This window comes from Ctenopharyngodon idella, chromosome 3 (assembly GCF_019924925.1).
Source record: "Ctenopharyngodon idella isolate HZGC_01 chromosome 3, HZGC01, whole genome shotgun sequence".
In the NCBI taxonomy this organism is placed as follows: domain Eukaryota; kingdom Metazoa; phylum Chordata; class Actinopteri; order Cypriniformes; family Xenocyprididae; genus Ctenopharyngodon; species Ctenopharyngodon idella.
The window spans coordinates 41,682,484-41,694,810 of NC_067222.1; the positions used below are offsets into that span (position 1 = coordinate 41,682,484).

A 12,327-nucleotide genomic window follows, 5' to 3' on the forward strand; every position below is an offset into this window, starting at 1 on the left:
AAGGATAATAGCACTGAATTACTTTGCGTTGAGCACCAACGAAGATGCACAAAAAGAAAACAAAACGTGATTTTGATCTCAATTCCAAAGACAGCTGTTCATGTTCACACATCTATTATATTTCATGGCAGCTTTACATAACAAGAAAATACCAGAAACTTTGCAATATGAGCTGTGGACAAATACAATTCCAAAAAAAGTCCTTTTAATTCATTGTTTTAATAACTTTTGTAAGCAATAACATATTTGTTTTATAGAAAATAAACATCTCTAAGAAATACTATACACAATTATAATAGTACATCACATCTTACATTTAAACAGCATCAAATACTTATATACACAATTACTTAGAATTAGGAATCCAATAATTACGTGATGGTTCTGTCATCTCTATGCGCGGTCTTACCTGTAATACTGCAGTGAAGTGAAGCCTATAATACTGTATGTCAGTCACATATACATCTGATTAAATGACTATGAATTCTCAGTTTCAGTTTTTCACGTTGTCTTCTGCATCATTTCACAAATAACATGAATGTAAATGTAAGATCTGTTTGTGATATGGATCTCTTCACTGTGCTGAGGCTTTCGTAAGATCAAAGTTCAACCAAAATTACAATTTTGTCATTATTTACTCATCTAGATGTTTTTTTTCCAAACCCATATGACTATTTCTTCAGTTGAGTTATTTAGAAGAATGTCCAAGCTGCCCTTTTTCACTCAATGAAAGTGAATGGGGGACTGGGGTTGTCAAGCTCCAAAATGACAAAACGTTATCATAAAAACCTATTCTAAGAGTGCTATATTTCAAGTCATGTGATGAGACTGAAATTTAAATCACTATTCCCAGACAATTTCCGATGTGCTGTTGTTCTACAATATGGCATTTTTGTTTTTTTCACAAAAGAAAGTAAGTCATGAGGGTTTTGAATGACATAAGGGCAAGTAAAGGATGACAAAATTTTTATAATCCCTTTAATAAATGCGGAGAAGCTGATACACATAATACGAACGCAGTGTTGGGGATAGTTACTTTTAAAAAATAATGTGTTACAATATTGTGTTGCACCCTAAAAAAGTAACTAATTATGTTAGTTACTTTTTATAAAAAGTAATGCATTACGTTATTTTTGCGTTACTTTTTCTCACCTGGGCTGGGCTTGCTTGTTTTTTCTTTAATAACAAAAAAAAAATTATATTTTTGTCAAATGTAAAGGCCCTTTCACACCAAAAGTGAAATGAGTAAGCCCCAGGCTGAAGGAAATGCAAATTCATTCAATAAATGGGAAAACAAAAGTAACTTGTTACTTAAATTCCTTGAAAAAATAATCTGATTACATCACCCCCAACACTGTATGAACGTATATATATAAAAAATGTATATCGGATACACTGTTGGACATCTCAGTGATGCTGTTTTGTCTTCAAATGCACATGAAAATAAGCCTACATCTTGGAGTAGCAGTATATTAAAATAATGCATTTATATGTTTTTTTTTCATGATATCAGAATATTTAGACCTGTAAAGCACACCATGTACAATTTCACTTTTCACTTTTTTTCTTTGTAACATGTAAGTGTCCATTGAAATACATCCAGTGTTGCATGACATCTTCAAATTTCAATCCCTCTTCCACAGTGGAAACACACGCGTGCCAGCTAGTGCTCGGGGCAGCAGGCCAAATCCACCACCAGGTGTCTCCGACTGATAACATCCGCTCTAGAATACGGAATAAAATGGAAGAATGGCACATTCGGATTCATAACAAAAGTGTCTTTCCCTTTTTCAGCTTTTGGTCATGAAGGTTTATGTGTTTGGGCCGGGCCGGATGGATTCGGAGATGATCTGATCTTGGGTCGGTATTGCTACAGTATCTTTGTGCTTCGACTGAAGCCCCAGTTTTTTTCCCAGTTTCGGGTGTCCACAGCGACTTGCAGCACACAGGCAGACGCATGTCCTTGTTCTACTGCATAGGTGACATTCACCAGTCCTCATGCGCCGCCGGTATGTTACATTGCCTGAAAAACAGATCCATTTGAAATGCGTAAGAGTGGAGAAAGGCTTGCTGAAATATTCCTCGTTCATATACATTATTAAGCCCTCCTCATATCTATGGAATTCTTAATTTTTAAAGAGGTGGTATAATGCCACTTTTACAAGATATAAAATAAGTCTCTGATGTCCCCAGAGTGTGTATGTGAAGTTTTAGCTCAAAATACCCCACAGATCATTTTTTTAGCATGTTAAATTTGTCACTTTTTGAAGGTGAGCAAATACGCTCCATTTTTGTGTGTGTCCCTTTAAATGCAAATGAGCTGCTGCTCTCAAGAAGAGGGCGGAGTTTCATGTTAGCACTTAACAGCGCCGATCACCTCACGCAGACTCACTTAAAATGTCAGAAAATGTTCAGCCTTTTATGTTAAAAACAGAGTCGGACAATGATGGAGAGAAAGTGAAATCATAATCAACCACCCCTTTAAAGATAGAAGTCATATTAGGTACATTCATCACATTATCACAGTTATTTCACAATTTAGGTTTCCAGGTGCTCATTTTCCTTACTCGAATAGAAATGCTACAAACAAAACATATTTACTTGTCAATATTGTTTTAATAAAAAAATAATAATTTGATATGTTTTACTGCATTCCAAATATCACTTTCCATCCTGTGAGTCTTTTGTAATATTCCTTTAACATGACATCATCTCCCAGGAAGTGATATCATTTTGGAGGGAAAACAACAGCACAAGTAACAGAAAGTAATGGATTTAATGAATTCTGTGATGATTTGGTTTTAATTTGTCTCACTTGAAAACATTCCATCTGTTTGATAATTTAAACATCAGTCTGATAATTTCAACATTTGAAAAGATGTTATAAAAATGAAACGTTGATTACTCATGTAAGCTAGTAACTTTAGCTCTTTATTTCCGTTCTGTTCATTGTCTTGGCATATAAATGCTGTGCTAAGCAAGTCATTATTGATTGACAAAATTTATAAGATATTAACCAAAAATTAATGAACGACAGGTGTAAAGACCATGGTAGTTGATGCTGATAATGACAAAAATGTGTACATGAATTTGCTGAAATTAAAATATGCACTTATAAAAATAGCATAATCTGCCAGTATCTCTAATCTGTGCATTGTGCATGAGACCTGTGTTGTGTATGCGGCAGCAGGGCCGCACTATGCACGTTTGTGTCGGTGGTTGTGCATCATACGCGTTGCATGAGCTCTCTAATTGCCTGCGCTGGAACAGTGGCCGCTGCGCCGATATGAAAGCTGCATCGAGCCGGGATCTACAGCCCGAAAAAAACACCGCAGGACCGTTTCCTAATTGCGCTGACACGGATGTTATTCTTGGTTTATGTATCTCTCCTCCTCCGCAGCTTTTCTTGCTATTGCTCTCGTTCTCTTTCCCTCCTCTGCTCTGGGTCCAATCTCCTGCTTTCTCTCTGATCTCTGAACTAATCCTTCTGCTCTTCAACGCTGGTAATCAGTATCTCTCTCACACCGCGATTTAACCGCAGCCCTGCTTACAGTGTTTGTTAGGCAGCACTGCATTGATATTCATCAAACGTTCTCGTGTTCCAAACAAAGGACTTAGTTCAGCGCAAACTGCTTAACTTAGAAAGATTATATCTGGTATTAACACCATTCTCTGTGATTTGATCACAGCTGTAATAACTGAACTTTCTATGTGCTTCACATGATCTGCCTCACCGCATGCTTTGGGGTTACATATATGTGCAGGCGGCTGTTCATGTTTTTACATTTTTTTTTTTTTTTTAATTTAAGAGAATCTCTTATTGACTTACATTGATGGAATGTCTGCCATGACTTCATTGCAACATTTTTCTCATATGTAATTGTATACTGAATTGTGATCGGTCTTGTTTTTTTTGAATATATGTAACCCCTCACCTACTCGCCCTGCTTTGCGTGGGCCTCGAACCTGGGTCTCCGGCGTGAGAGTCAGACACTCTAACAAGGAGGCTAAACCTGCAACCTCTAGTATCAGTCGCTAGAGCATCTCTTGAGATCAGAGGAGTGAGGTTTACTCGCACAGCGACTACTAGCTGGCCTCCGTTACACTCATCCCCCTAAACCTCACTCCCATCTGGGTCACGGCACCAATGTAACCCCTCTACCCAGGTTCTACTCACCCCGCTCTTGGCGGGCCTCGAACCTGGGTCTCCGGCGTGGGAGTCGGACGCTCTAACAAAGAGGATAAAGGCTGCAACCTTTAGCGTCAGTCGCTAGAGCACCTCTTGAGATCAGAGGAGTGAGGTTTACTCGCACAGCGACTACTAGCTGGCCTCCGTTACACTCATCCCCCTAAACCTCACTCCCATCTGGGTCACGGCACCAATGTAACCCCTCTACCCAGGTTCTACTCGCCCCGCTCTGTGCGGGCCTCGAACCTGGGTCTCCAGCATGGGAGTCGGATGGTCTAACAAAGAGGATAAAGGCCGCAACCTTTAGCGTCAGTCGCTAGAGCATTTCTTGAGATCAGAGGAGTGAGGTTTACTCGCACAGCGACTACTAGCTGGCCTCTGTTACATATATTTAACCATTTTTATTACCTAGCACAGTGACTGTGTTGATTTTTCTGAGCACCCAAATGAATATGAGATGTGTGCCGAGTGTCAGTAACAGTGGCAAAAACAGCTCTGATGCAGAACCTAAGTTTACCCAAAACTTTAACACTATTCTTTTGTTGACTGGCTAGAATTGTTTTTTCCTTGAGGAAATGCAAATTAAATTTTTCTCATGCAAGTACAGGGGAAAGAACGGCAGCATTCTCTTGCCCTGCCTGCTGCGCTGCCCCCCTTCGGCCTGACTTAAAGCTCTGCCTGTGCTGCATTGCTGTTGTCATGTTCTCAAGCCACGTGAACCTAAAAGAGAGCTCGCCACTGAGTGCATGTGAGCACAGAGGAGAAGAGGAAGATGAAGAGGAGGAAGAGATTTCCTTGGAGACCTGGACGGGGGTGGTATCTCTACCGCTCGCTTTCATTAAAGCGGCAAATTGGCATCCCAGAGACCCAAAGCCCTTAGATCCCCCTGCTGATGTGTGCTCTGCTTGTTCTGAACTTTCTCCTCTGCTCTGTTTGTCTGTCTATTTCTCTCTCATTCTGTTCTCCTCTTCCTTTGTCGTGGGAGGGTGAAAGAGGAAGGGAGGGGTAGTGCTGGAGAGATGAGGGTGGGGTGTTTTGATCTCCATCCAGGTTTTTCCTCACGGTCTCCGACAGGAAGCTGTACTACTGCTGAATATCGTTTCTCTTTCTCTCTTTCTGCCATGCCCATTTTCTCGGTCTTTCTTGTTCAGTCTATCCCTTTTCCTTTCTCTCTCCCTGATCTACCTCAGTTGTAGTTCACAGATTGCCTGTAGGTGGCGAATGCACAAGCAAATGCAACCATATAAGACTGAAGAGGCATGTGAAACTAAAGCAGCGTTTCCACCGCAGGAACTTTCCCCAAGAACTAGACTTTGAGGTGGCACTCTGGGGTGTGTTTCGACCGCAGGGACCAGGGTCTAAATGAAGTTCTGGGTAAAAATTCCCCCCTCAGAAAGTCCCTGCTCACTAGGTAGTACTTATTCAAAGTTCAGGAACTTGTGTGCTGAAGATGCTGATTGGTTGAGTTCACGCAGCATTTTATTTCAACCACCTTTTTTAAAAGTCTGTTGCATGCGTGCAGAAAGAGTTGTTTGCTATTCGAATAAACAATGGAGTTTAAAAATTATGACCGATTGACTAACAATGAGGTTCAGGCTTTATTAAGCTTCTATGCAGAGAACAAAATCCAACAGGAACTGGAACGTCGCGTGCAGTCCTATGTCACCGGACTAATCTTGACGGTACTTAAGACCACAATGGATGCACAAACAGCAACAGGTCTGAGGGGAAAAAAAGTTCCTGGGACAAATTGTTCCGGGTAATTTTGGTGGATACAAGGCTTAAGCTAAGGTGAGCATTACTAATAATATTTCTTAAAACTAACCCTAAGTATTAAATTGCCATATTGTTTCTTTTACAAATTTGAATGATACCCCAAGTGGTGTGGATTGTTGAGGAGGGGTGTGTTATTACTTTTAAATCAATCAGATCCTTTTTGCCTGATGGACAATGAAGTACATGATCTCCTCTAGTGATCCAAGTAACCAAGTCGTAACAACCCACAACACCAAACAATTGCATATCAATATTCTAAAAGGCCTTGGAATACCTTTGGAACCACATTGCACCACTCTGGCATAATGGAGTACCTTTTGCACAGGTTATCAACTACTAACGTAACTAGAAAATGCTTACAGCAATCAACATTATGCCACAAGTATTGTCAAATGACCTGAGTTGTATTACGTTGTTCGAAGCCCAGACTTGTTCAGTAGAACACAGAAGGAAGCATTTTTAAGAATCTTCATGCAACTCTTTGCCATACAACAACAGCTCCAAAAATGACCAAAAACACCATAAAAGCACATGGTAGACCATGAAATCTGTGAGCAATAAAGATTTTTGAAGTCACATAAGACCAGATAGAGCAGTTGCTTCTTCCGAAGATATAAAAATGTATTTTCAATGGCACCAAAATGGCACTTTGACATGTCATGTCTGGATTGACATTGTCAGTTCCTACACGTTGTATACAAACGCAATATAATGACTCTGAATATAGTGCATGATTCTTTATGCTCTTTAATGTTTTTTGATGATTGACAGCTGTGGTCAAAATGATTGGAAAAGATTTGTTTTAAAATTCTTCAAAAATGTTCCTGCTGTGTTCAAGTATACATGCAGGTTTAGAATGACATGGAGGGTGAGTAAATAATGCAGAAATTTTATATTTAGGTTTGGGAATTTGCAAAATCAGTATAAAATTTGATTTGAGCTATGAAACGTTTTGGAAGGCTTTCTGCTACATGCAAGTGCCAAGACCTTGAGTGAAAAATGAGGCAGCACTTCTAAATGTCTTATTTTTTCTTCTCTTTAAAGTTTGTGGCTCCTAAAGGGAAACAAGGAAACTGAAAGAGCCTAGAATGTCTAATTAACATCCCTTCACTAACTTCTGCTGTCAGTAGAGAGCTGCCCAGTCAATAGCAGACAGATAAGGGTGAGATATGCTCAGGGCTCATCTGTTGCCCTGAGAGATGGTGCTGATGAGGAACTGTGCTCTGCTCTCTAGTTTCACTCCTTGCTGTTGTTATAGAGGTGGTAGAATGTTACAAGGACACTGAAGTTCATGGTACAATGGATGTGTCTGTTAGATCAGAGATGTCCTTTGCTGTGTGCAAAACCAATTCACCTGCTTACCTTGTGATTCGGACACTTAATAGAGAAGGTCTCTTCTTGAAACGTGCAGCCTGGAAAAAGATACAGAGAAAAGAAAGGGAAGAATCGAAGGTATAAATTAGAAAATTCCATTGAAAATGCAAAGCAAGATCAGCTTGCCCTTTTGTTTCTGACTTGACCCATCTCCAGTGGTGTAACCACCACTTTTTATGATGGCAATTTTTGATGGCAGAGAGCAATGCATGATGGAGGAAATCTAGACCATCATGATCAGACCATCTGGTGCATATTGTCCAGAGCTGACGATATCTGCCAGTTCCAGTTCTATGCAACTTCTGGGAGTTAAGAGTACACAGGTTTTTATCAGTCAAGCCAGTTCCCAGGAAGCTACAATGACTGCTTCCAAGGAATAAATAGTCACAAGAACTGTAGTAGGTAAACTAGATATCATCATGTTTGCATAAAGCAAAAGAGGTTAATTAGGTTAAGTACTTCATAGAAAAAATTATTGTCAGTTTAAAGTATAGTTTGTGATACTAATAGAACCAGTAATTATATATGCTTGCATACCCTATTTGGTTTCTAGACAGAGCATGTGAAGTGGAGGGTGGAGTCATTGGATGGACAGTAAATACTGTAGACAAACAAACAGCAGACTTCAAAATGTCACAACTCTTACCCGTCTCTTTGGCGCAGACATAATGGTACCTCTGAGTACAGCTCTTCCAGCTGCAGCAGATGGAAGCTCCTTCACCTTGGCACCTGGAGCATTTCTGTGATGAGACAGAAAGCCTGAGGAGCTTCTCTCTAAAATATCGACTCTTTCCTTCACAGCCCCCTGAGCCACCATAAGTTGCAGATAATATAGTATAACTAATATAATTCGATACCCACTAGACTTAAAGTATATTAGTTTTGAGTATTAATCATTTTGTTACACTGTTTGGAATGGAATATTAATACATTGCTTACTGTTTAGTGTATACTAATTTATGAAAATAGAATGTGAAACAGTATACAGTTTCATACAGTAGTGTGCTACATTGTTCTCACAACCTCATCTCAGAAATAAATTTATTTTGAATCTTTAACCTAATTATGTTTAAAAATATCTTTTGTCAGTTTCTAGAAAGAAGTCATAGATGATATTACAGTTAATTTTGTTTCCAGTTGAGTCATGGTGGTGTATATAGCTATTTCTGAGTATGATATTCCAAACATGTTCCGAGATGTGCTGTTGCCTCTTTTTTAACAGTACAGGAAGTTATTAATGCATGATTTTTAATATAAATTAAACACTTACTGCATTTGCAGCTTTCTGAATAGCCTCCTTCAGCCCAAAGAGTTTGCCTGCTACCAGGATTATGCCTGTGGTCCAGACAGCACAAGCTTCATGAGCCCAGTGCTCTTTCGCCTCAGCCTCCATCTGCAATCTCTGCAGAGCCGTTCCACTGCCCTCCTCACCAGCAGGGGGAGAAGCTCCACTAAGTCTGCTCTGCAACAGCAGCAGTCTTTTAAATCTCATCCGCAAGGTGGGGCGGGTTCTTAATGGTTCCCTAATTGCCCTTTTCCCCCTCCTGGGATGCCCGCTATGTCCTTCATTTGCATCTTGAAAAACGTCCTTCACACATGCACTCTGTGAGTTGATCTGCTCTGCGATGCAGCTGACCTCTGTCTCATTTGCACAGTTGCTGTTTTGCCTGAAATCATTTCTGTGTGTTGAAGACAGCATTTTTCGTGGTATGCAGTCCTCAGGATAATAGGGGCCGCACAAGTCCCCAAGCTCCCTGTAATTTGCTGGCTTTCCACATAGGCAGCACGTTAGACACCTTTCAATTAGGCTTTTGTTAACTAAGGGCCCCTGGAGCATTACTGAGGAGTTTGATACTGCCTTGGTAACTGTGACTAGATTTTTCATTTTAGCTGCACTCTTTTTTCTTGCCTGGCTGAGCATCTGCTCTTCCTCAGGCCTGTTGACGATAGTACAAAGAGATGCTAGCTCCAAAGAGCTGTCAATGTGTACATATGGTCTGAAAGAACATTTGCTATCACCTAGTGCTGGATGCAAGTCTGATAATGTCCCCTTCACTGTTGGGGGGAGATCATTGCTGCATTTTGTCTTGATCTTAGGTCTCTTCACTACAACTTTGAGGACATTCAAAACCTTTTTTTTCGGGCCAGGCTTTTTTTTCTCCTTTACTTTGTCATCTTCTGTTCGACTTGAGAGTTCCTCCTGTTTCATTTTGAGTGATGGCCGCCTGCCTCGTTTTGGTTTTATTAATGGTAAGCACAATTCTGTTGGTGGCTCCTCATACTGTGCCTGTTCACCTGTTTCTGGTAAAGAGAAGGAGGGTTGAGGTGGGGGCAAAATATCAGTCTGGTTAGGCTCCTGTTGCTCCACAATGGGGATGCTTTCTTGTGGTTCAATGCCTTTTCTTCTCTTCTTTCGTTGCTTTAGATGCATCTCGTGGTTGTTTTTAATGGCTCTCTGTTTGGCTAGCCTTGGAGTGTTGATGACGAGGCTCCCAGCCTCCAGGGCTACATCTGGTGCATCGCTGCTCTCTACGGTGGCCCACTTTCTCCTCTTCTTCCTTGGAGTTTGAATTTCTGTGTTTTGGGTCTCTTGATTACTTATTGTGCTTTCGCCCTCCATGTGAGTCACCTCGGGGGCGGTTATTGTCTCCTTCAGCTCTGGTACCTGTGGCACTGGTTTTGATGTTGATTCGTCTGGTACAATATCTGGTTGAATATTTAAAGTTTGCTTTTTGGACCCTGGGGATGTGATTTTCTGAACCATTGCCTCATATTTAAGTCCCCTGCCTTTCCGAGGAGGCAAATACTTGGTTTTAGTGGGACACTGAGGAGGTACAGAAGGCATGTCACTTATGTCATCAGTGGGAGGGTTATCAGCGGTTATAGTGGTGCTTACAGATTCTGCTAGCAAATGTTGTCCTCTCTTTCGCTTTCCCTTTGCAATACAGACTCCTGTGACTGTATCTAATGGAGGCTCCTTTGTCTTCACTCGACTCTCTTGCACACCTTTCTTCCTCTTTTTGGTGTCTAATGATGGTAAACTGGATTTTCTTTTGATGGAAACTATCTCTTCATTCGGTTGTTGAAGTGAATCTGTACAGACATCCTTCTGCTTAGGTAGTTCAAGATTTGAAGATTCAGTTTTACATGACTGATCCAGAGTAACATTCTGTATTTGTGAGTGTATGAGCATTGCTGAAGGTGTCTCAGTTGATTTATCACTTTCTTGCTCTTTATCTTCAGTCAACTTTTCTCTTGTTTGTTTTCGTGATCTCAGCACCATGGACTTTTGATCTCTTGCTAAAGACTTTACACAACTGCTTGCTAGAGTAGACTCCAAAGTGGAACCCACAGTTTCATTCTTAGTGTTGTCCACCACACCGACAAGTGTGTCCATAGTTAATGCTGTGTTTACATCTTGCAAAATAAGTTCATGTGTGTCCTTGTTATGGTCTTTTGTAATCTGAATATTTTCATCTCTTTTTATTGATTTTATCTTAGAAGTGATGCCTCTTGGTCGACCTGGACCTTTAGGCACTGCCCCCTCAATTGGTTTTGACTCTGTGGTGGTTTGACTTGGCTTTGGAACAAGTATTTCTGGTAAAGCCCCAGGCTTTGAGCCTAGTTTAGAACCAGATTTTGGACCAGATTTAGGACCTGGCTTTAAACCAGGTTTTGTACCAGGCTTTGCATTTTCTGTGGACCCTGTGCATTTTAAACTTTGTTTGGGACCAGGTTTTACACTAGGCATAACTTCAGGTTTAGGACCTGGTTTTGGACTAGGTTTTGAAATTGATTTTGGACTAGGCTTTAGACCAGGTTTTATATTTGATTTTGGACCAGGCTTTGGACCAGGCTTTGGACCTGGCTTAACACCTAGTTTTGAACCTGGTTTTGGACCAGGCTTTGAACCTGGCTTCCTTCTCTCTTGAGGACAGACCTTTGGGCTACTTTGTGAACCGTAGGAGCGAGTGCACATGCGCGATGGTAAACTCTCTGTCACAAGCTTCTGTGTTTGACTGCTAATATTCTGGTGGGCAGTTTCCATCTGATCAGGAATAAGGGAGCTTTTGCTGGAGGGCATACTGGGATTTTGGGCAGAAGGTGGAGCACTGTCTCCTTCTACACTTAGCTGCCTTCTGATTCCTACACTTGAATGCATTAGTCTCCTCCTGCCCCGTGCATGTTTCTTACCGAACATTCTTGTATGTGCAGATGGGGCCAAAGGCTCTGGTTTGGCTGAGGGAGTCACTGCACTGGGACAGCTTATCCCCGGTTCCATATCCTCATCCCCTTTCTTGGGAGAGGGTGGGGTGTCAGCCCAAGATGGTGCAGAGTGCAGTATTGACTTGCCTGGCAACTGAGGAGAGTCAGGCTCCAGTACCTTTGCATCACTACGATCGATGTGATGATCCCTAGCCTGAGCCAAAGGTGTTGTTTTCTCATTGAGAGCTGAGAAGCCACTCTTTGCAGTGTGAGGCTGAGGTGCAATATCATATATGCCTGACCTCCTTTCGCTGCCTCGGTGTGGTGCGTCCTGGGCAAAGCTTTCTGCTGTTTCTGTGTTGACTTGTGGCATGTTTCCCATCTCTCAAATGTACTGCGGACTTCTGGAAAGGACTCTTGTGGTCTTGCTCTATTATTAATGACCTCCTCTGAGGTTGTCAGATTCTCCTTTTCATCTCTTACCTCAGTGGAACTATGGGAGAGGACAGACGGCTGCTCCTCAAGGGTGTCCACTGGTCCCTCAGTGCATGTGAGGCTATCTACTGAATTCTCACTCTTTGAATTTTCTTCTTTCTCTGGCAAATAAAGATCAGTGCCTGAATTGCTGGGTGATGTTTTCACAAGCATTTCAACATTGGTCTTTGGCTCTGATTTGAAATGTTCTGACTTTATTTCTGTGCCTTCATTACATTTGTGATTAAGTTCAGAAAAACAGTCCATCTCTTCTGAGTTTCCTTTATCTAAATTGTATTTGTTTTGCA

At 41.2% G+C, this 12,327-nt stretch overlaps 1 protein-coding gene across 1 annotated transcript; it reads right to left on the reverse strand.

Moving 5' to 3' along the window:
• Nucleotides 1-200: 200 nt before the first annotated feature.
• LOC127508291 (retinoic acid-induced protein 1) lies at nt 201-12,065 on the reverse strand. The gene is made up of 4 exons (XM_051886060.1): nt 8,610-12,065; nt 7,986-8,079; nt 7,328-7,377; nt 201-2,023 (listed from the first exon to the last, which is right to left on the reverse strand). Exons 1-4 carry the CDS (start codon nt 11,925-11,927, stop codon nt 2,015-2,017), a joined length of 3,471 nt encoding a protein of 1,156 aa, XP_051742020.1. The 5' UTR covers nt 11,928-12,065; the 3' UTR covers nt 201-2,014.
• Nucleotides 12,066-12,327: the final 262 nt, after the last annotated feature.

Bases quoted from the DNA above. Each gene is read 5' to 3' on its own strand.
- LOC127508291 (XM_051886060.1), bottom strand. From the start codon at position 11,927: ATGGGAAACATGCCACAAGTCAACACAGAAACAGCAGAAAGCTTTGCC. The intron at 8,080-8,609 runs GTAAGTGTTTAA...GTCTCATCACAG, and splicing joins TTCAGAAAGCTGCAAATGCA to AAATGCTCCAGGTGCCAAGG. The intron at 7,378-7,985 runs GTAAGAGTTGTG...ATCTTTTTCCAG, and splicing joins TGTCTGCGCCAAAGAGACGG to GCTGCACGTTTCAAGAAGAG.